This window comes from Dysidea avara, chromosome 14 (assembly GCF_963678975.1).
Source record: "Dysidea avara chromosome 14, odDysAvar1.4, whole genome shotgun sequence".
NCBI classification, from domain to species: domain Eukaryota; kingdom Metazoa; phylum Porifera; class Demospongiae; order Dictyoceratida; family Dysideidae; genus Dysidea; species Dysidea avara.
The window spans coordinates 11,185,505-11,209,128 of NC_089285.1; the positions used below are offsets into that span (position 1 = coordinate 11,185,505).

A 23,624-nucleotide genomic window follows, 5' to 3' on the forward strand; every position below is an offset into this window, starting at 1 on the left:
AAAACTTCACCTACGTACGTAGTATAGCTATGATCATTAGATCAGACACAACAAAGTGATGCATGCGTGGCTGTCACGTGAAGTTATTTGCGCATGTGCGCACAATTTAGCTACCGCATCCGGTTTGTCATACGTAGCTGCAGCTGGTATAAATATTTCACCAACTGGAACTACGGCACACATGTTTGCGTGCTTTAACTTTCTACTAAGGTGCAGAATTTGATTTTGGTACGGTGCCGGTGAAGCTAGCTATGTTGAGAAAGAAATTAAAAGAGGAAGCTGAGAAACGGAAAGGTTAGTTATACTTGGTTACGGTTAGCTCGACCGGCTAACTGTAGCTATGTAACTGCAGCTACGCAGTAATTATGGTCGTGTCATTCTATTATTTTAACCTTTTCAGAGCAATATTACTTGATATCATGGACTAAAGAGCCGGGCAAACCTTGCTCTGTCCACCCACACGAAGAAATCGTGGAGAAAGATTCACCAGCAGTAGGCAACGAAATGCTCGTGATTTTTCCCAGCAAGAAACAAAAGGTGGTGGCATCTGCGAAGCATCGTGGTACAATAATAGCAATTGGTACGTTGACCATGAATAACCTGCACGTCATAGTATAGCTACAGTACGACAGTGGAACCTCTATTTGTGACCAGATTTGTGAAAAGGGGTCTTCCACACACATCCAATTCTATGAACTTGGAAGACTATAACTTAGTGTTCAAGAAAGATACAAACCTGAAATTTTCTCCATCCATTAACCTATGTTGGCGCTCACGTCTGACCAAATTTCAAGTCAATAATGTTTTCCAATCTCAAGTTATGAATTGTCAAAGTTGGTAAAATGGATGTGTGTGGAAGACCTCTTTTCGCAAATCCAGTCACATTTAACGGACACTTTGGGCCGGACCACCGTTTGGGTCATATTTCACAGATGGATAAAATTGTATAGGTATAAAAGCCTCAAAAACTGTCATTTATAAGCATCGAGGTTAAATGTACAGTATCCTTTACAGAGACAATCCTTTAAGAGAGGTTCCACTGAGCACTATAACTACAGTAGCTAGTACAACTATGTATAAGCATTGAACTTTAATTATACTTGGGCATGCAAGTTTGTATATAGTTAACTGCACCAGTTTACCATACTTAACTTGCTAAACATCTATGTGCTTAGCCCATACAGCTATAAAAGATATAACTCTACCTGATGTCAAGTAAATGTAACCATTTCAGCAATTAGCTAGATTTAAAGTATGTATATAAGATCAAAACAATTTTTCATTCATTCCTGCATCCATGGAACACACAAAGTATGTTTTACTTTTAGTACATGCACGTACTGTCAGTTCCTTCAATCCACAGTAGTTCGACATCATTGCTTAACTGAACTTCTGCAAGTGATCCAATTGTTGTACAGCTATTCCGAACTTCTTAAGGTCTACTTAGTCTTCTTCTGGTGATAGATCAAGCTGTGGTACATTATCAACATTAATTTTGATTGGTTTATATGTGATTAATGAATGTCAAATCGTTTAATGTAGTATCCACAAACCTTCAACACGAAGCTACATCACATGTAGACCATTCCTGTTAATTGGCCACAAATGCAAACTCACTTCATATAGGTATGGTGTTTCGCTTACCAGTTGTAGTAGCTGTGATATGTATTGCAACTTGACTTAATGCCACTGATAGAAAGGATATGTGGTGTATGTAAACCAGCAAGCAGCTCCACAGGAAGACTTAAGATGTTCATGTGTTTTCTTAGAGTATGTTATATGTGGCTAGTAGTTGCATAAAGTTATTAAATAATTTTTTTATTCCTCTTATGGGTAGGATGAGAAAGATGTATCCCATTGGTACAACATGGTACATGGGTAGTACTTGAGTAGTGGGTGGGCACATAACTACATTCAAATAATAAGCAGCAACTATGATCCCCTGCACAATTCCCTCCCACTTGTTGTTTTCTCAAACTACTTGCAGTACTGTTTCCTAGCAACCCCACAAGGTGAATGAAGTACTTAGCAACAGTTTGGTCAAGATCATTGCAACATGCATGCAGTATCAACGATTGTATGTGTCTTGAATAAAGTCATGAACTTTTTCAGCCAGCATTCCCACATTGTTTGCATGCTTTTATACATAAAAGTATGGACATATCTATGTACATACATACATGCAAATGGGTGGCACTTGTGTTAACCAGAAAATCAGCTCCTGCAGTCGCAGGGCATTTCACTTCTGTTTATCTTCCCTGGATAATTATCCATGTCATGCAAGATTGAATATCTGTTGATGTTATGGTACTTCTCACCAGAAAATCAGCTACTGCAGTAGCAGGGCATATAAACTAATATTTCAGCATTAATTCTTCACCCCCTGCTTTCTAGAATCAAAGTGGACTTGTGTTTTAGCTTGGATCAAAACATCAGCTATAGCACGATGGATACTTGGTTTAATATTGGGTTCGTGCATTTGCAATTCTTTACTAAGTTGTGAACTACATCAGCATTAAGCATTGGTTGCATGTTTTTAAACATAAAATTATGGACATATGTCTACATACATACGTACACGCAAATGGATGGAACTACTGCGTACCTTCCCTGGATAATTATCCATGCCATGCAAGTTTGCATATCTGTTGATGTTATGGTACTTCTCACCAGAAAATCAGCTACTCACTAGTAGGGACCCGCCGATTATGCTCATAATTTTACCTATTATGCTATGCTGCACTGCTCAAAAATTCACCTATTATGCTTAAATTAATGCTCAATATTTACCTATTATGCTCGATTATGCTCAATGTTCATGCCTTAGTTCATATGCTTTGCTACTAGTTTAACACTATATAGAAAGAAAAAAATAAGTGGCTGGAACACAAATAATAAATTCTTGCTGCATGCCTGCATGTAAGAGACAAGATCGATATAATCTAATAGAACAGTCAGTTTGGTGATTGTTCTATTAGAGTTACTGACTGCTCTATTAGAGTATATCGATCTTATTTTGCAATTGTCATTTTCCCAGCAAGAGTTTACACTATCGTACAAATATTTAACCTATTATGCTGGCATTATGCTCAATGCTTTTAGGTACCTATTATGCTCAAAATTATGCTAGCATAATCGGCGGGTCCCTACTCACTAGCCATACAAGCTCACTGCATATAGAGATGGTGTTTCGCTTACAAGTTTTAGTAGCTGTGATATGTATTGCAACTTGACTTAATCACATGCCACTGATAGAAAGGATATGTGGTGTATGTAAACCAGCAGCTCCACAGGAAGACTTAAGATGTTCATGTGTTTTCTTAGAGTATGTTATATGTGGCTAGTAATTAAATAAAGTTAAATAATTTTTCCTACATCATTTTTTATTAGTGTTATGGGTTGGCACTTGAGTAGTGAGTGGGCATGTAACTACATTCCAATAATATGCAGCAACTATGATCCCCTGCACAATTCCCTCCCACTTGTTGTTTTCTCAAACTACTTGCAGTACTGTTTCCTAGCAACCCCACAAGGTGAGTGAAGTACTTAATAATTTGATCTGAATCATGGCAACATGCATGCAGTATCAATGATTGTATGTGTCTTGAATAAAGTCATGAACTTTTTCAGCCAGCATTCCCACATTGTTTGCATGCTTTTATACATAAAAGTATGGACAAATCTACCTACATACATACATGCAAATGGGTGGCACTTGTGTTAACCAGAAAATCAGCTACTGCAGTCGCAGGGCATGTAAACCAATATTTCAGCATTAATTCTTCACCCCCTGCTTTCTAGAATCAAAGTGGACTTCTGTTTTTGCTTGGATCAAAACATCAGCTATAGCACGATGGATACTTGGTGTAATATTGGGTACGTGCATGTACAATTCTTGCCTAATTTGTGAACTACATCAGCATTAAGCATTGCTTGTAAAATCATACATAACTCGAAATAATATGTATCTAGTGGAAATCTTCAACACAAAATGCATTGTCTCAATAAACCTCCTTATTAAATTACATGGTGTAGTATGCACCTGTGTGTGAGTTCATCGTGGAACAGTGACAGCAGCCTGTATGTTGAATTTGTTTTGCAAGATTAAATGCTGGTATGTGCAAACTTGTCAGTATATCAAATAAATGCTATTTAGTTGGCTTGTGAAATGCTATTTTATTAGACTCAGGTGTTCTAATTTATCATAAAATATTGATAGTTGTGACATGTACGTATGTACCATGTGAATGCATGGTTATTTGGTCAGTGTACAGTCCTGAGTTATTCGTATGCATGTACGAATAACTCAGGGCAAGATTTTATATTGCAGGCCCTAAACGAGAGATACTCGAGAAAGAAAAGTTATATCTAAGAAATGAGTTTGAATTTACACCATCAGGTATTAAGTAGCCCAACTTATACTGTCTGTTTATTGTGAAACTACAATACAGACGGAAAAGAAGCAAAACATATCACAAATGCTGATGGTATGTTCATACAGTACAATTATATATGGCTATATATTGTGTGATTTATGTTCATACACCGCAACAGAAAAGAAGAAATGGAAAACCGCTAAAACAGAAGGTACACAAGTGTAAGAGTATTCTGTCATTGCAAAAGATGATATACACGTGTTCTTTAGAGAATGAATCCAGCAAAGTAAAGAAAGCCAAGATAAACAAGAAAGATACTATGTACGTACATATGTACAAGGAGTACATAATCATTAACATATATTTACACATAACTTTGTAGGCCCCTAAAGAAAGCTTCAACATTGAAAGTGAAAAAAAGAAGTTCTGGAATTATAGTGCTGGGAAACGGGTGCAGTGATGAAGATGATAATGAAGGGTTTAGTGATGATGAAGGGTTTAGTGATAATGAAGGGTTTAGTGATAAAGAGGAGAAAAGAGGTACTAAAATGTAGATTTGATCTGCTACACAAAAACAAAGTTTAGGGCTACAGTGAAACCTGTGTATTAAAAGCATATCTTATGCAGCAAACAATTGATCACCCCAAATATCACAGCATCCTGATATTCCAGTCAGTTTACATGCGAAGAAATACTTAAGGGCCACTACTGAGAGTCCATTATTATGTATATAGTTGTCCCTTAATTCAAGTGTCCTGATCAACAGGTTCCACTGTGTTTCTTAGAGCTCTTAAATCTAACAATTGTCTACTGAATTTCTATGGCTATATTAAAACTTTAAAGCACTTCAAAGGAAATCTGTTGAAAGCCTCAGATCTATAGCAGTGGCACAAAAACTGTTAGGCCATACCCATCCAATTACTGAACTGTCAACAACAGCTTGTGTGGGCAGTCCTTACAACACTTTGAACTGCAGAGCCAATGACCTTATATAGCTTTATGTGTGCATTTGATAAATTCTGCCATAGATTCCTCTCATCATGCTGTGTACTGTAGTTATTTAATGCTTAGATGTTCATTATTTGTTTAGCTACTTACATATATGCACATAGGTGGTTTTGCAAAACTTCAATAATTAAATAGCTGAAGTTTGTGTGCTACTGGTATGATTTCATTTCTGAAGTCAGCTGTGAATTGACTTAAATTTCATTGTCAACCTCTCCAGGTAGCTACAATGAGAGGTGCTAATTCTTAAAGTAGTCATCAGGTGTATGTGGCAAAACTTCTACCCACAACCGCCTACTTCTCTTACCTCAAAGCCAACACAAAGTACTTTATCTTCTCTTGATGCATATTTTTAAATGTGACCATGATCTATGGACAGTTCTAACTTAATTTAAAATATATTTTAATTACAGGTAGCTGTTGCAGTGGGACATCAGTTGACATGTACACAATTTTCTGTATTTTAAACTTTATAGGAATGGACTATGATAGTGATCCAATTGCAATATGTAAGAGTAAGAAGAAGAGAAAGGAAGTGGTAACAATGAAGTGTGATGGTGAGCCAAAGAGTAAGAAGAAGAGAAAGGAAGTTATAGCAATGAAGTGTGATGGCAGTGAGCAAAGGAATAAGAAGAAAAATGAAGGTGTGTATCAACTTACAGTATGATTAATTCATGAATTAATAATTTAGCTAAGGTGTTGTACATACTGAGATATAACAATTGACATGTAATATATTTAAACTTTATAATAGTAGACTCTGATGATAGCAGCACTGATGACGATGACCCAAACTGTAAACCAGGAATGAAGAAAGAAAATCAAGGTATGTATTAGTGTATCAATTTATAGTTTGAATAACTCATGCATTACTAAAGGGGTTGTACAACCATTGACTATTTTAAACTTTACAGCAATGAAGTGTGATGGCAGTGACGCAAAGACTAAGAAGAAGGGAAAGGAAGTTATAGCAATGACGTGTGGTGGCAGTGAGCCAAGGAGTAAGAAGAAAAATGAAGGTGTGTATCAACTTACAGTATGAATAATTCATGAATTAATAATTTAGCTAAGGGGTTGTACATACTGAGATATAACAATTGACATGTAATATATTTAAACTTTATAATAGTACACTCTCTGATGATAGCAGCACTGATGACGATGACCCAAACTGTAAACCAGGAATGATGAAAGAAAATGAAGGTATACATCAATGAATAACTGTTATTATAATGAAATATCTATTTGTATTTTATGTATTGTTCTTTGCATTTATTGGATTTCATGTACTTAGATGAGCAAACTCAGAAAGTAGAAAGGGTGGATACTACTCAACAAGTATACCCAGAGAACTACACTTTTGACTATTCAGGTGAAAATAATTCTTGAGATGATGTATAGTGTACAAGTACACAAAAAAAAATTGTACAAGTGTTATATCCCTACTGTGCATTTTATTATGGTATCTTGAGTGCAGTAGAGATATAATATAACACTTCTTATTGTTTTAACGTGATTTAATATCGTGCACCACTCCAGCTTGTTTCAGTACTTTTTTACTGATGTGCTATGGTCCCTATTCTAGTTGAAAATTCCAATTTTTTGTGTACTTGTTTGTTAACTTTTTTGGAAATACTTATTATGACTGGTGAACCCACGCATAGCTACTACATATGAAATGGCACGAATTATCACCTGAGAATTGAAGTATCCATTATGCTTCGTTGTCAGTTATGTTCGAAGAAATGGTGCCATGCACCCCAGTTATATCACTTATCATCTGAAAAGTGAAGTATCCACTATGCTTCATTGTTGGCTATATGTTCAACCCATTATGCAGCAGTACGAATCGAGAACGTAATTCTATATTAAGCATGTAATGGTCCATCGTGTTTGGCTTGTACCCACAAGCAAGAAGCTGTTCAGGCTTGGATAAAGTTATGTTTTAACTGAAGCACAAACAAACACACATAACACACATTTACTTTGTGGTACAGAAGCAAAACAAAAATATTCTTATGTAGTATCCATAAAGAGGTAAATCCAGTGGGGTATTAGATATGTATTTTTGAATAGATTTAGATCTTCTTTCACCATTTACTGAAGTGATTAAAACTTTGGTAAAATTGTTTTGATGCACGTGTTTTTATCCAAATGGCAATGTATTCCAATGGCATTTATCCCAAACACAATGAGACCAATCTGAAATCTGTAACCTATTCACTCAAGACTCATCACTGCACATGTATTATTTTCCACATATGTGAGCACTGAACTAATCAATTATTTTGTTTTCTTGTTGCTGATCACTATAACTCCAAAAGTACTTAACCAAATATAACTGCCCATTGGCTTTTCCCTTTAGAAGTCAACTTCAGGAAAATACAAACCAGTCAAGTTTTGCTCAATGAGTATATATGCATACAAGCAATACACATACATATGTGACCAGAGTTTACAGAACCGATCCAAATCGCACATCAGGCAAAATCAAACTAACACCACCAGTGGATAGCTACACCATCGTACTACAAGTTCTGACCCTCAGCACTACTCAAACTACACGAGGCTGGTTTTTACACACGTCTTTTCTGGGTGGTGTGGAGTGCTCAAATGGCGGTTTCAGGCCTTGTGAAGGACCTGGCTTGGCAAGAGTCAGTGGTTTACTGGTGGACAGCCTTATAATGTTGGCCAGACGTGTTCTCTGTTGATTTTGCTACATATCAGCCACTAAGGAGCCAGCACAGCCCTGTAATCTCGTGTCTGGACTCCACTCGTGGTCTGCCTCCATTTTGAGGTCTAACTTTTGCCCTCCCCACCACCCCCCAGCCTCCACCCCTTTGTGAGCACTCGTGATACTACTTCGCTCGTCCAACTGCTCAGATTTTCTATCTTATTTGGCGGGAAACTGTACAAGCAGCTACAAGTACTGGAAGTGGCTTGAAAGGTAACAGATTGATGCATCTTTTGTGTAAATTTCATACGCGTGCTTGCTATCCTTGGAGAGTTATGCTGGCTTCAATTCTTTAAAACCGTTTATCTCGGAACTTCCAATGTGCGATTTGGATCGTTTTTCCAAAATCCAGTCACATATATGTATATGTTATACTACAGATATCATGGTATTCGAAATATTCGCCTCGCACTATGGCACCCTTTCCTAAATATGTATATCTTTTGGTATATATTTCGAATACCATGATATCTGTAGTATAATATGTTAATACAACATCAATATCGTGTCCTGTACAAAAACTTCAATAGCAGCTTGTGGTATATTTTTGATATACTACAGCAAACTAGCCCATAGAATCAGTATATCACTTGTACATTTGATATACGCATCTGATTGGCTAAAAATTTTTGATAGTGTTTAGTTGTTTTACCAGTTAGGCATGTCCGACTTGACAACTACTGGTACCATAGTAACCAATACATGTTACCTAGCAACAACATCGTTGCCTAGCAACCATTGCTAGGTAACCACTACTGATTTTAGAAATGATTTTGCCACCATAGCAACGGTTGCTAAGCAACCACCAAAAAGCATGTAACTAGGTCAGGTTTATGGATTGTTGGACCGATTTTCAAGAAGATTGCAGGCTGCAACGCATGTGCATACTCCTTGAGCATGCTAATCACAAGAAATTACTTACCAGTACTAATAATGGTATAAAAGCATTAGAAATTGCTGTTACTGCTTCCAAGTGGGAGACGAGATGTTGTATTAATATATATATATATATATATTATGCAGCAAAAGTGTGTCGTTTAGAAGATAACCAAAGAATTGTATTTGCATGTATGAGGCAAATTGGAAAAAACAACCCAGCAAGCTGCTTTATATAATTGCAGACAATGAACTTCAAGCAATGGTAGACGAGTTAAGGGAAAGCCTCAATGCTATTCCATGCACTGCTGAGCCTGCCAGTGTAATGAAGAGTTGGGCTGAAAGGAGGGAATAACTAGAACAAAGCTGGGAGAGCCATAGAGCCAAACTCTTTGAAGAAGTGGTGACATCAATGGCATTACCACCTGAAGCAGTATGTGCATTCTGTATTTTGTGCTAAATTAGAATATGATAGTTCTAATATAGCATAAACCTAATTGATTTTGTTGATTTAATTGCAGAAATGTTCAATGTGCGGTGATACTGATACAGCAATAGTGCGGTGCCATCAGTGTGGCTACTCAAATATGACATACCTGTGTCCACTTTGTGATTGTCATGTTCATAATGATCACCCCCTCCACGACAGAGAATATTGGAATGGACACTACTTTACATTTATTCCACCAACACAGTATCCTTGCCCAAATACGGGAAACTTGATCGATATTGGTAGGTGAAATTTATCTCATAATGATAACAATGTTTACCTGTACAATGAAACTGAAACCCGGGATACCAAGAGAGTAAATAGTAATACACCATGACACAGTATTTTTAGTATACAGCCTCCACAGTATACTGTATGATCTACAGTAGACATCTACGTACATCATCTTTGTGTGTGTGTATAGTGTGTAGGTGTGTGTGTAGTGTGAGGCAGCACAGCTAAGTGGTCAGAGCTCCGGCCTGTTATTTGAAAGGTTGCAGGTTCAATACCTGGTTAGGCCCAATTTGCTGTTGTTGTTTCCCTGAGCATGAAACTTTATTCACATTGCTCCAGTCTACCCAGCTGATAAATGGGGACCTGGTGAACTGGTGTCAACTGGTGAAGCAGCCCACCCAGCTGTAACATCAATGGGTACCTGGTATGAACTGAGGAAGCAAGAGTCTACCACTGTCCACATCTCACTAATGGATGGGGTTCAGGTGGGACCTTGGGTGCCCACACCATTAGTCTCGCATGGCCAGACCGCTTTTTTTCTTCCTTTGTGTGTGGGTGGGGAAAAGAATAAAATGCGGTCTAGCCACGTGAAACTGCCACACCATACGTAATCCATGAGCTTGGTACAGCTCTCTTGCGGGGTATTGGCCCTTCCCCAAGAGGAACTTCTACCATGGCTCCTAGTGCCTGCCTAATGCACAGTCAGTCCAGCTCAGCTGGGTTGGTGTGACCGCCCTGATGGCAGCTAGACTTTGATTTTTGCTTTTGTGCATATAGTGTGTGTGTATAATGTCTATGCAATATATGTGTGACCTGGTTCAGAAGTAAAGGAGGCCTAGCAGTACACACATCTGTTCAATGGCAGCAAAAGAGCAAGCAAGCGTGTAGTGTAGTGTAGTGTGTGTGTGTGTGTGATAGAGAGAGAGTACTCAATGACTGACTTCAGTCTGTGGTAGAAGACTCTGTTGCTAACTCTCAGTGTAGTTTCAGGGCTGGTAGGGGCTGTGTGGACATGGTTTTTTGTAAGGGGGTTTCTGTCGAAACCCCAGAAACGCCTCTAGATCCGCCACTGATGTCTCAACTGTGACACATGTTACAACTGTGACATATGTTACAACTGTTACGCTTGTCATAACGGTCTAATCTCTTGGGTAGAAGTGTGCAAAGGCATGCTGGAACTAGGGAGGTCTGGGGGCATCCCCCCCAGGAAGATTTTGAAAAATAGTTGCTAAAATACTGCAATTTGGAGACATTTCCACATAAAATTCATAATATTTTCTGCCTGTAGATATTTTATATACTGCCTTTAGATTATAGGTATGGCTCTCTGAAGCATTTTGCTAATGGAAAAGTTTGGGTAGGTACAGACAACCAAGTACATGATGCACCCCTCTCACAATTGCACAACACTGAATAGGTGCATACACGTGGAGATTCATGAACACTTTTAAGGGCGTACACGTGACTCGGGGACGCCTCCTGAATAACTCTTATCTGACTAAACAACGGCCGCAAACGGAAGTTTGTGCCTATAGAGCTTGTTTCCTTAAACTAGATTTAGAGTTGTCGGCGCCTGACAGTATGTCATCATCACAGGAGTCAACAGAGAATTCATCACTGGAGTCACCACTGAAGAAACGCCAAAAATGCCAGGAATATGCTGTCACTATCCCCACAGTAGGTGTACTGTCTAGCGTGTATTTGTTCTCTTATTGGGTAGGAGGAAACTTCAAAGTTTCTATTTAATGCCTACCACATGGTAGTCTCGCGTGGCCAGACCGCTATTTTCACGCAGGGGCTTATCGATTGAAGATTATAAGCGCTCGCGCGAAAAAGGGTCTGGAACATTTACAGACCTCGAGTTGTTCCAGAGCCACCAGGTTCCTGGTGGTGTTAAGTAGGTGGTTGACACCTTTAATTTTCTTCAGCGCTCCATGATGGCTAAAGCGTCCACTTTTTAATCCATTTATGGCCGAGGTGTTGGCGCAAGTAGCGGGGGGAAGAATTGTGGACTGTCTGGAACCTCTACCAATGGCACAACAGGTAGGCTGTCAGCGTGATTGATCTAAGTAGGACAAAACTTCGCAGCACCTCAAGTTGCTTAGGTTATTAGCCCTATGCATCGTAAAACAGCGCTCCCAACCACCTCTGAAATCCATGGAGTTGAAAAAGGCTTTAAAATAAAGCGTAGGTGACTTCAAACTAGTGTGCAACAATTGTCACTTCGCAAGGTGTGAAGAACAACTCAAGGTCTGTAAATGTTCCAGACCCTTTTTCGCGCAGGCGCTTATAATCTTCAATCGATAAGCCCCTGCGCGAAATAGCGGTCTGGCCATGCGAGACTAGCCACATGGCATGTGTGTAATCAAATAAAATGTGTGTATCACACTTTGTTTCTTTGCAGGATGCCACAAAGGCCAATGCCATATTATTTGTAATGTCTACGGCTACGCCACATAAAATAATGTTACACATTTTAAGTAACAATAACCCTATTACCTCTTCTGAGATTTTGGATACTGATGATCTGTTGTCAGCACTTCCTGAGACAATATTCACGGAGAGAATAATACCTCAATCTGAAAGGTCTGATGAGTATGGATATGCTGGACATATTGAACAGATCTATCCAACTAATGCAACGTTAACGTTATCATAGTTTATATATGTGTTTGGTAATGCTACCCAGTGTTCTAAAGTCGATAATAATGATTTTGCACGTGTTCTAGTAGTACAACAAGATGAAAACCCAACAATAACGTTGTCAGAGGGTATTACTAGAAATGTGGCTTGGTCTTTCTTTTCATTGAATTCAAATGCCAATGATCCTCTGGATAAGTATTTTGCAGATCAAAAGAATCGATGCCTGCGTTACAACTATTCTTTTCCTATTCCTTCTGAATCTCAACGAATTGAGTGCCTTCAAAGAAGCATTACAAAGCACTATGAAAGGCAATATCCCAACCTTAGCATGGGATCAGTTGATGCCACAACCCAGACCAAACGCTACTGCCAGTTTACTGGAGGTGGTGACCTATTAATTAAAATTAGTGGTAAGTTATCAACTCTAGTGATTAGTGAAGGTACCTCCAGTGATGAGGAAAGATCTCCAGTGCACGTGGGAACGTCCAAATCAACTGCTCTATCCATTGAGTGTAAAAAAGGAGATCATGAATATGATAAACTGAAATACCAGCTTTTTGCGAACATGGTGATTGCCTCAGTAACACGCTTTGTTGACAGTTTGCCAGACTTTACTGATGCAGACCTTAGAGCTCTTACTAGTTTGGGAGGACATGGCATAGCCTATACCGGCATTGGAGATGTTGGATGCTTCAAATTAACAATGAAATTTGGTCAACCTACCAAAATTATCACCAAACTTAAATTAGACCGACGCGATCCACAGAATGCAGCTTCAAGGGTGGATAGTTTATTAGATTATTGTGTTAACAATATGTGTAAATTGCATGATGGTAAATGATACGTATTTGCTTAATATATGATATGACGTTTGTGAAACATACAAATATCAGACTAAAGATACAACAGTGGATTGTCAGGGAAGGTTATCATATGTTTATCATCTTCCCTTGGAATTTACGCATGTCACAACAGAACTGATACACATCTCAGGGGCGGATCTAGGATTTATAAAAGGGGGGGCTATCTCAAGGTCTAATCTCTTGGGTAGAAGTGTGCAAAGGCATGCTGGAACTAGAGAGGTCTGTTCATAGGACAATTGGATGGTAATAGTTAACATGTTATGTAATTGCTTGCTTATATATACTCAATGTTAATTGTACCAATAAACAAGTATGTACGTCAGGTGATGTATGTACATGGATGCAGTGACTCAGAAGGAGTAACATCAATATATAAGTAGCTAGTACAAATGAGCTGGAAATACAAACACCACACAAACAAACACCATACACACACCCTAGTACAATACTGAATTGCCAAACACATCTTGTATCTTGTTGAATGGCGACATCAAACCAGTAAGTCTATAAACAGACTTTTCATCCCTAATATTTAATGTGGGGGGGGGGGATTCACCACAATGACACCTGAAATGAAAAAAAAAAGTTATAAAAAAGGGAGAATACAACATGGAAGCATCTACTTCTTTGAGTAAGGCATAAATCATGGTCATGACAGTTGATGATGATAAATCATGCTCAGTAATAACAAGTAGATATGAATACTGTTTCCACATGAGCATGATAACAGTAATGGATATGCTACATACAAGAGTTACATTGCATACGCTACATACAGGAGGTACGTTTTATACGCTACACATATGACGTACGTTGCATAAGCCACATACACTAGTATGATGCATATGCTCACTTGTGAAAAAACGTCCACATTTTTAGTAAGAGGTTCACTTTTAAGTAAAAAAGACTATCTTTTATTAGCAAAAAGGGCCACTTTTCATCAAAAAGGTTCAATTTTTACCAGAAAGGTCCACCTTTCACCAAAAAGGTCCACTTTTTAAGTAAAAAGAACCTACCCAGATGAAAGTCTGGCTACGGGCATGCTGCAGGCAGAGACTATGGAGCCGGCTAAAGTATCATTCAATTTTATATACAACTAACCATCTACGTAAGCATTCTCTTCAATTTTCATCACCTCAAAGAGTTGTTTATACTAGCCTTTCATTTCCCCCCGTACAGCCTGAGCCATAGAGACTATGTCGTTACGCCACGAGGCTGGCCCGCTTCTGATAATTTGGTGCAATTAATTCTATTTATAGGAGTGTGATTTCCATGGTAAACGTTGCATACGCTACATACAAGAGTTAAACTGCAAATGCTACATACATGAGGTATGTTGTATATGCTACATACACTAGGTACGATGCATATGCTACATACTGGAGGCACGTTGCATACGTACATACAAGAGTTACACTGCATACGTACATACAAGAGTTACACTGCATACGCTACAACCACGAGGTACATTGCATACGCTACATACACGAGGAATGTTGCACATGCTTCATACACTAGGTACAATGCATATGCTACATACAAGAGTTACATTGCATACACTACGCATGATACATATGCAACGCATATTACATACACTACGCATGTTACATACGCTATGAATGTTACAAATGCTACGCATGTAACATACGTAGCGTATGTACCATACATAACGACGAATGAACATTCGTAGCCTATGTAACATTCGTAGCGTATGTAACAAACGTAGTTGTTGTTATCTCTTGTTAGGTGTTACCCACTGTTACCAATTTCTACCCATTACCTAGTGTTAACAGTTATAAGGTGTTATACACGACATACGTTGCATAAACTACATACACGAGGTACATTGTATATGCTGCATACATGAGGTACGATGCACAATGTGACAGAGCCCTTTTAGTGTAGAAAAGTATAAAAGGCAGAGAAAAGACACATTCGCGGCTTCCTCGTACAACAAGTCGCCCTCAAAACAAAGATCCTCAAAAATCTCTCTGTAGCCTTTTAGAGACACGCTTTCCCGATGCTTGTACCAAATTTTGATGGTCTATGGCAAGTAATTTTGAAGAAATAAGCTGAATGGTGAGCCTATCTGGCTGGTATGGGCGCGCTCCGTATAGCACTAATCACGCGACATCAGCGCGCTATGTTTACCAGTGAACTAACCAAAGTTTTGACAAACTGAAGCCATCTAGACGTGAATACCGTTACTTGTATCAACAGCAGTAGCCCAGCAGTCTAATGGAGTTGGTTCTTTCCAGCGCTAGAATTGGTTTGTAATGGTCTACAGATTTCCGGGTTTGTTCGCGCATGACCACAAACATGCTGTTTAATTAGTTTGTACGGCTTCCCATAATTACTTCAACGCCACCTTAACCAGTGTGACTAGTGCAAAGAAAATGGAGGAGGAAGGTTACGAGCCAAAACCAAAACAACAGAAATGTGGTAATGTTGCTAAGTTTGCATACTCTTAACATTAATGAAGACTTTTCTTTTTAATAGATCAAGTCATTGTTTGGTTTAAAAGAGTTCACTACATGAATCGTTATGAATACTCGTCAACAGCGACCGTGAAAGGCTTTCTAACCTCTCGTGATGTTTCACTGTCAGAAGACGAAATGGTTGTTTGTGGTGAGAAGTGGATTGTAAGTGATACTGTGCTTGGTGACACTGCGACATCACCAGAGAATCCCTTGTACATTAAACTGTGTACACTCTGGATACGGTATGAAGATGCACCTGAGATTCCAAAGCGGTGCGATCCATATACACGATTATGGAAGTTTGTTGAGGAAGGAAGTGTCGGTAGCATTGGTTACCACAACAACAGAGTGGTCAGTTTTGATACTGTGGTGGGAAATGTTTTTACTTCAAGGCTTCAGCCCCTTGTGATCAAGAAGCTAATAGTGACAGTGTTTGTTGATCATGTCAAGCTCTCCAAACCCATATGTAACTGTGTTACGATGAAGCAGTTGATTAGCCAGGCAAGCCGGGCAACGGAGTGTGAACTGGTTTCAACTGCCTACAATAGCAATGATGGCGAGATTAATGATTTTGACTGGTTTATCCTTAACACGTCAGAAAAGCGAAGCCTGTACCTGAAGAAGGTTGAGGCAGTCAAGGTGCATTATTCACACAGTCATTCAATTTCTGAAGCTGCTAAGAACCACAGAAAAGACATAGCCGGACGTTCTAAATCATATGAGCTCTATAAACATTGGTTTGCTATGCTAATCTACGACAAATTCTGTGAACAACCCAGCAATGCCGCGTTGCAGTTTGCACAAAGATACAACCGACTGATGAGTTTTGGTGACTACCAACCGGCAATATTGCAAGGTTACGAACTCTCAGCATCTGCCGTATTCTTCCAAGCACTAGACAGGTTCTTATTTGCTGATGATGACCAGAAGGGGTGTATCCTTCACCAGGCGGTGTTAGGTGACAACCGTAAAAATAGGCCTGACGGTTACATGGCCAAGTTACGCGATGGTCTACCGTCAACTCCAGTGCTAGTATCGGACTTCAAATTTCAACCTGGTGAAATCGTTGAATTGGAGAGTCTGGGGTATTTCCAGTCGGTGCTCAATACCTGTGGCATGTATTTTCCTATGCTGGTGATGGCCAGCACCCCAACTGTCCTATCCTTGTACTTGTGCTGGCCTGTTAAGAATTCAAAATGGCATGCAACCATCAAAATTTTTGAGGCCAAACAGTCACAGTTTGCAGCGTTTTTTTGCGCTCTGAGATTTGCAGTTGACGAGTTTGATTACCTGAAAGATGGAGGGTTTATTGTCCAACCAACAAAAGACATTGCTTTAACCGAAAGTCTACAATTGCCGAATGTTTATCGCTGTGGCGATACAGTGTATAAGCTTTTCGATACACAGACATCAAGTCGCATAAACCCAACAAGGAATTGATCCAGAAGGTGCTTGGCAATGACTACCTGTGTGACATGAAGGAAGTTGACCTGACAAAAGATGGACGCTACAAATTGTTTACATACAGGTTCATGGAGGATGATAGACAATCATACACTTGTGAAGACTTCAGACCGATCATGATTGCACTCGATAAACTCCACCAACAGAATTACGTACATTCAGACGTTCGACGTGCCAACATGATATTTCCTAATGAGGGGCCTGCAAAATTGATTGACTTTGATCTGACAGCAAAAGCTGACGTTCCTTATCCACCAGGCTACAATTGTGATCTGCCAGAGCGTCACCCTGGCATAAAGGTGGGTCAACATCGTATGAAAGCCCACGATCGATATTCTCTGATCCACATAATCACTCAATATGTGAGTCTCAATGAAGTTCAGCGTGTGAAGTTGACATGTTTAAAGGATTCTTCGTTTGATCTGCAAACAGTTTTTAATGACTAATTAGGTAGTGTGTAAGTTTACTAACACTTCAACTGTTTGCAAACTTTGCATACATGATTATAAGAAACATAAAACAAAACTACCTAGTATCTTCAAAAGTTACTCAGGAAATGTGGAGAATAAATCTTGGTCACTGTATTCTCAGTACAGAAAATTACCGTATGGCTCCAAATTTTCGTAGTATAAAATTTTCGTGATTATTATGTGTCATTACGAAAATATTTTCTACGAAAAATTAAGTTTTTTGGTAGCCACACAAGGTGGGGAGGTGAGGTGAGCAGCATGAAGAGCCTATTCCATTGTTTTAAGCGTAATTTGCTTTTACCGTCTCCGACTGGACCGTTGTCCAAGGAAGTGCCAGCAACTGCCATTAGTGGAGCTAACAAGGAGGTTATGGATTGTCTGAAACAATCTGAAGACAAAAAGGGAGTGAAGAAAAGAGGAACTTACCAGAAATACAGCGGACCGTTGTCCAAGGAAGTGCCAGCAACTACCTAGTATCTGTGATGGGCTGAAAAAGCCTTTGGCAAGGCAACTGTGCAGCAGAGAAGACAGGACTTCATTTCAACACATGTACTCATGGCCTAAAAGTTGTTTGAACAAGGTAGCTACTTCTAAGAGTAGTGAGAATAGTTTCTTGAGAAAGACTGAAGTTAATGGACACTGGTGAAGGCACACTGGTGAAGGCACAGTTTTACTGATGCTCAAGATTTTCCTAACTTTGTTCCCACACTACAAACTTGTGTAGTGATACCAAAGTTAGCCTGGGAGCTTTTCTGGGCTTGTTTCCCACCACCAGTGAACAGCAACAATTATCTCGGCACTCTAGCTATATTAGTACTACTTCATCCGGCACAGCACAGCCACGTCTAATCTGGCCAGCTTTTTCTATGGTGACACCAGCCAATCCCACAATCAATTACAAGTGAACTATTCTTATAATTCATACTACCTCTGTTTACCACCATACAGACAACTAACAAGTGAGGTTGCTAGAAAGGAAGACATTATGAACAAACAGTTAAAGTGAGCACCACTGCCTATCAGATAGTTCACTGTGTATGATTACTTTGCAGCAAGCTAAGTGCTGAGAAACACAAACAAGATATTGAAAACCAGAAGCTGCAAGAATGATTGCAAAGCTTAGAAGCTCAAAATGTCATCATGGAAAAGGTAAGCTTACACACACACACACACACACACACACACACACACACACACACACACACACACACACACACACACACACACACACACACACACACACACACACACACACACACACACACACACACACACACACACACACACACACACACACACACACACACACACACACACACACACACACACACACACACACACACACAGTCCATCTGAAGCAGATCAGCTACAAGGGGGTGTCACTTAGGCACTTACTGTAGGTCGATCTGCAACCGCGGTAAAAGTCTTAGACAACGGTCAAGAGTGCGATTTTCTGACCAACAATCGCAAAGTACTAAAATATGGTCGCTAGGTCAACGGTCAAAGATTGAAAAAGCAACACACAAGTTACCAGAACCTATTTCTAGGTTCTTTCCTAGAAAGCGAACTAGCCATGCGAACCTAAATCAGTCATAGATTTATAGGGTTCGCGCCCTCTATTTACACAATATACGAGTCGCTTATAACATCTTTAAACAGGCTGTAGGACCAGGTGTCTTACAGACCTTCAGCACTTGTGCTGTAAAGCCTTAATAAATAAAACAATGTCCATTTGGTTCCACAAGAGGTACTTTAAGAAAATAAGTCACTCTCTAGAGTTCCTATGGATACAGATATATGAAAATAGCAGGGAGAAAACATCTGACCGCCTGGCAGACTCCTGTAAGCGTTCAAGTACAAATCGGATGGCTGCAGGTTCGAGGCTGCTCAGGTTCAGTCAATTTTTTCTCCATTCTGCACCTTTTCAAACACAGCTTATAACATCTTTAAACAGGCTGTAGGACCAGGTGTCCTACAGACCTTCAGCACTTGTGCTGTAAAGCCTTAATAAATAAATAAATAAATAAATTATCTATGAGAACAACACACAGTACTATACACACACTCCACACATCACAGAGAGATGCTTACTGATTGTTTGATCTTAATTTCCTCGTTAATTCCTATGGTCGAATTAGCGCACATTATATGCGCGTTAGGTAAGACGGCGGGATGACTGATTTTAAGTGCCACTAGTGGGCACTAGTTCGAATTAAAGATTTATTATCTTTGAAATTGATGCGCTTAAGCTTAAGGATGTGTCCAGTGCCGTCTTGGCTAATATTTCGTAACGAGACTGGTAAGCTGTTTATATTTGTAAGTCTCGATGGCATATGAACATCTATAGATTTCTAGATAGAGTTTCCAATGAAAATTGACTTTTACTAATTACCAACTAAGTTATCACCTCGGTTATCACTGTGTCCTTGCTGGAATTATGAGCATGGCTGAATGCTAAAATCTCAGGGATGCCTGGCTAAGACTGCCCGTCTCATCTACGTCGGTATGCGCCTGTATACGTATAGTTACTTGCATGATTCCGTGATGTTAGCCACTTTGTCTTGCTGACTCTTGCATATGAAATTCTTTTAGTGTGATAATCACACTCAGTATGTTGTAACTAGTGTATTGTACTGCTTAAAGTGTGGTGCAATTGGAACGATATATAAGGCCACTCCAATGAGTATACCGGTTTCTGGTCCACCACCCACATCAAAATATTCACAGAGCATTATACTCATTACGCATGTGCATACTCTATTTAATGCTCATTACGCTTGATGTTACTTTGGCTATTGACTTACTTATCTGCATCCCAGTAAGTATTATTGTAAGCATTAACCTTGGATTTTTGGCTTTGTATAGTTGGTTTTTGAAGCCATTAATTATAGCAATTTCACCAAATTCTTATAATGACATAATGGCAACATTTGCCCGCCCGCATGCTCCTTCCAGAATGAATAGGACCAGAAACCGGTATGCCAATTGGAGTGGCCTAATGGGAATGGACATGTTATGAATGGATAAAGATGTGATCGAATATTGACTGTATTTCTACCTTCAGGTATGGTCAAATGGGAATGTGAGAAACTCAGTGGGATCAGACGGGACCCAGACCAGATACCTGGGTTGATTAAATTTGTATCTTTAGTTGTGGTCAATCAGCTCAGTATAGCCAGCTTTTTATGGGGACCTGGTTACCTAGTGTCAACTGGGAAAACAACCCTCTCAACTGTTACATCTGGGGAAGCTGTGCTTGTCTCACTTAGTGGTATTGAGGCTGTTGTGGTACCTAGGATCCTGTAGCGTCTCTCTGGGCAGTCTGTGATTCACTCTTCCTATGATTTACTAGTCTAGTCCTTACCCACAAGATTCTAGTGCATGATTTTGTTTAAATTACGACCTTTGGAATAGCTATTTTTCATTGCCAGAGAGGTGCATACAGTACATAACATGGATGCAAGTGTGTAGAGATTTATGTACATGCAGTGCTTGGGCATGCGTACATATCTGAGTGAGTGTTGTGGAGCTCAGTACTAACTTATTATGTGCTGTGATGCGCATAACATTAAAGGGGGCCCGCTTGATGGTTCACCTATGGGCTAGAGCCCCTCCACCTTATAAAGGGATATTTTCATGCAGTCATATTAAGTTGTCAATACTATACTTATTGAGAAATACGTTGTTGTTAATATATACAGTTATGCTATGGTGGTGTGGCATTGCAAGAAGACTAAGCTTGACGGATAATATTATACTTCACCTCGAGTATCACTGAACAGGTACAATGTGTCATAGTAATGGTGGGGTGATGTGGTAATGGTGTCCTTACATCCCCTGTGATAGATGGGTAATCCCTGGGGTTTGGTGACATGCTTATTCAGACTATCCATTTGTATAAGTGTTCGTTGGATTGTCCCTTGACAAGTTAAGGAGTCCAGCATGTACATTTCATTTGTGTATACATTGCGGTTGACCTAAGAAATCAGGGATAGAATTACAAGTAGCCACAAGGTTCCTTTATATATATATATGCATCTGTATGAAACAATAAATTCTAATGACTGTGACATGCTTATCTTATTGGCCCTTAGGTGCCTGTAAATGTTGACGGCACTATACGTTGGAGGCAGGAGACCACCTCAGTGTGGTGGGCATGTCAAGTAAGTCACAAAGGTGTGGATACTAGTGCAATACTTCAGCACATTTGTGAACTTAACACAGTCTGTTTGCTACAGGCCAGTTCTAGTGCTTCTTTTCCTCTTCCATTGTGTTTATCTTCTGCTATATCTGCTTTTGCATGCTGTCTACTGCAATAAAAAATTATTTATTGGTGGTAGTAATGCTTATTGTTTCCTATATGGCTGGTGGCTTCTTGCATGGTATGGTCACCTGACTGTTTTTGATACTTCATTTCTTTATACTTTATTCACATGCATGCATTGATTGCGTATATACTTATTTTACCATCACCACAGTGGTATAACTTATTCAAATTTAGTACACCCTCCACAACAAACTAAAGGTGATCATCAGTGGTTTACATACAGTACTATATAGGTGTATAACTACAAAGCTATTTTTACACATGATGTGATACTTCACTTCTCTATGTATGTGACGATATGTCATCACCATGAAATTCTGCTTTCCAAAGTTGAAATTAGTGTTGTGGTAATGGCAAAAGATTTAGATGCCCAATACCCAAGCTTATGCAGTCAAACAATGTTTATAATACATATCGATAATAATATAATATCGATATAATACAACATTGATATTAGTGTTCATATCACGACGTGGTAATAAATCTGTAGCAGTTCGTGAGGGTAATGATAGAGATATTTTGGTGCTGATCCCAACTGCTGCCAACCACTGTGCATATTCCTGTTCACTAGCCATCTTTAAATCTTATCCTCCAGACCCTTTCTCCAATTCTGGTGGAACATTCTAATGAAACTAAGAAATTTAACAGAGATTAATGAAGTAATGATGGGGGGAGTATTTAATGACTGAAGACTGCATTTGTACATATGTGTGTACAGTGTGTTAGTGCATGTGCGAAGGTGTACACGTGTCTGTTTTCTGTGCATATGTGCAGTAAGTGTGTGCGTGCATGCATGTATGAGTGAGTGCGTATGGTGATATGTGTGTGTTACTCTCAGTGTTAAGGTGTACCGATACCACATTTTACTGATGCCACTAATTGTGATGAGATCAACTGCTAATATCGATTAAATCCTAGACAAGAAAGATTTTCCGATTAAATCCTAGACACGAAACATTTTCCTCTAGAATTGGTAAGGGTATAACCCAATTTTGTCTAAATTTAAGTGGTCTACTCTTTAGGTGTGGAAACACAAGTGCTACTAATATTTAACAAGACCACAAAGTGCACTATGAATAGGTAAGAATGTGACTTAATAAATATTGACTATATTGTTACTGTTATATACATCTTTAGAGTGACGTATGAAATGGAGATACAAGAAGTGCTTCACATAGGAATGAGAAACTCGTATAAACATTTGAATTATTGTTTCCATATTGTACAACCCATTTCATCAACGTTTAGATTAAACGAAAGGGCTAATGTGGGCTCTTTGGTTATACATCATGTGGATTACTTGCCTCCTTAATGGGTGTCCCAACAAATGCAAGTCAGGGAAAATAGCAAGTTAGTTGTGATTGAAGATCCTTATCTAGGCATCTGCAAGTGGAACATTATATTTTAAAAATGTAGCTATACTGATTAGAATGGCAGGTCTGGACTTGATTCTGCCCAACAAACCTTCATAAAGACTACAGTTATTAGCTAGTTTCTCTAGCTGATAATTGCAGTAAAACCTTTATCTAGAGTAATACTGTAGAGCACTATGTGAACAGGATATATACCCAACTACATTACTTTCTGCAGATCGATACTCTCTAATAGAACAGTCACTATCTGCAAATGCTGTAATAGAGCATTCACCAATTTATTATAAAT

At 39.1% G+C, this 23,624-nt stretch overlaps 1 protein-coding gene across 3 annotated transcripts; it reads left to right on the forward strand.

The window, feature by feature from the left end:
- The first annotated feature begins 36 nt into the window (after positions 1–36).
- LOC136244817 (protein FAM133-like) lies at positions 37–23,221 on the forward strand. 3 transcript variants are annotated; one of them, XM_066036366.1, is made up of 17 exons: positions 37–294; positions 401–580; positions 4,331–4,399; positions 4,452–4,487; positions 4,555–4,587; positions 4,646–4,697; positions 4,759–4,916; positions 5,858–6,025; positions 6,136–6,207; positions 6,296–6,400; positions 6,511–6,584; positions 6,676–6,753; positions 21,337–21,417; positions 21,730–21,811; positions 22,801–22,935; positions 22,985–23,042; positions 23,100–23,221. In XM_066036366.1, exons 1-11 carry the CDS (start codon positions 252–254, stop codon positions 6,567–6,569), a joined length of 975 nt encoding a protein of 324 aa, XP_065892438.1. In that variant the 5' UTR covers positions 37–251; the 3' UTR covers positions 6,570–6,584; positions 6,676–6,753; positions 21,337–21,417; positions 21,730–21,811; positions 22,801–22,935; positions 22,985–23,042; positions 23,100–23,221. The 3 variants fall into 3 exon arrangements, 1 of the variants encoding a protein (XP_065892438.1); XR_010695577.1 differs by lacking the exons at positions 37–294; positions 401–580; positions 4,331–4,399; ... (7 more) ...; positions 6,511–6,584; positions 6,676–6,753 and adding exons at positions 9,246–9,424; positions 9,513–9,727 and having other exon boundaries at positions 21,730–21,798; XR_010695576.1 differs by lacking the exons at positions 37–294; positions 401–580; positions 4,331–4,399; ... (7 more) ...; positions 6,511–6,584; positions 6,676–6,753 and adding an exon at positions 19,687–19,934 and having other exon boundaries at positions 19,983–21,417; positions 21,730–21,798.
- The last annotated feature ends 403 nt before the right edge of the window (positions 23,222–23,624 follow it).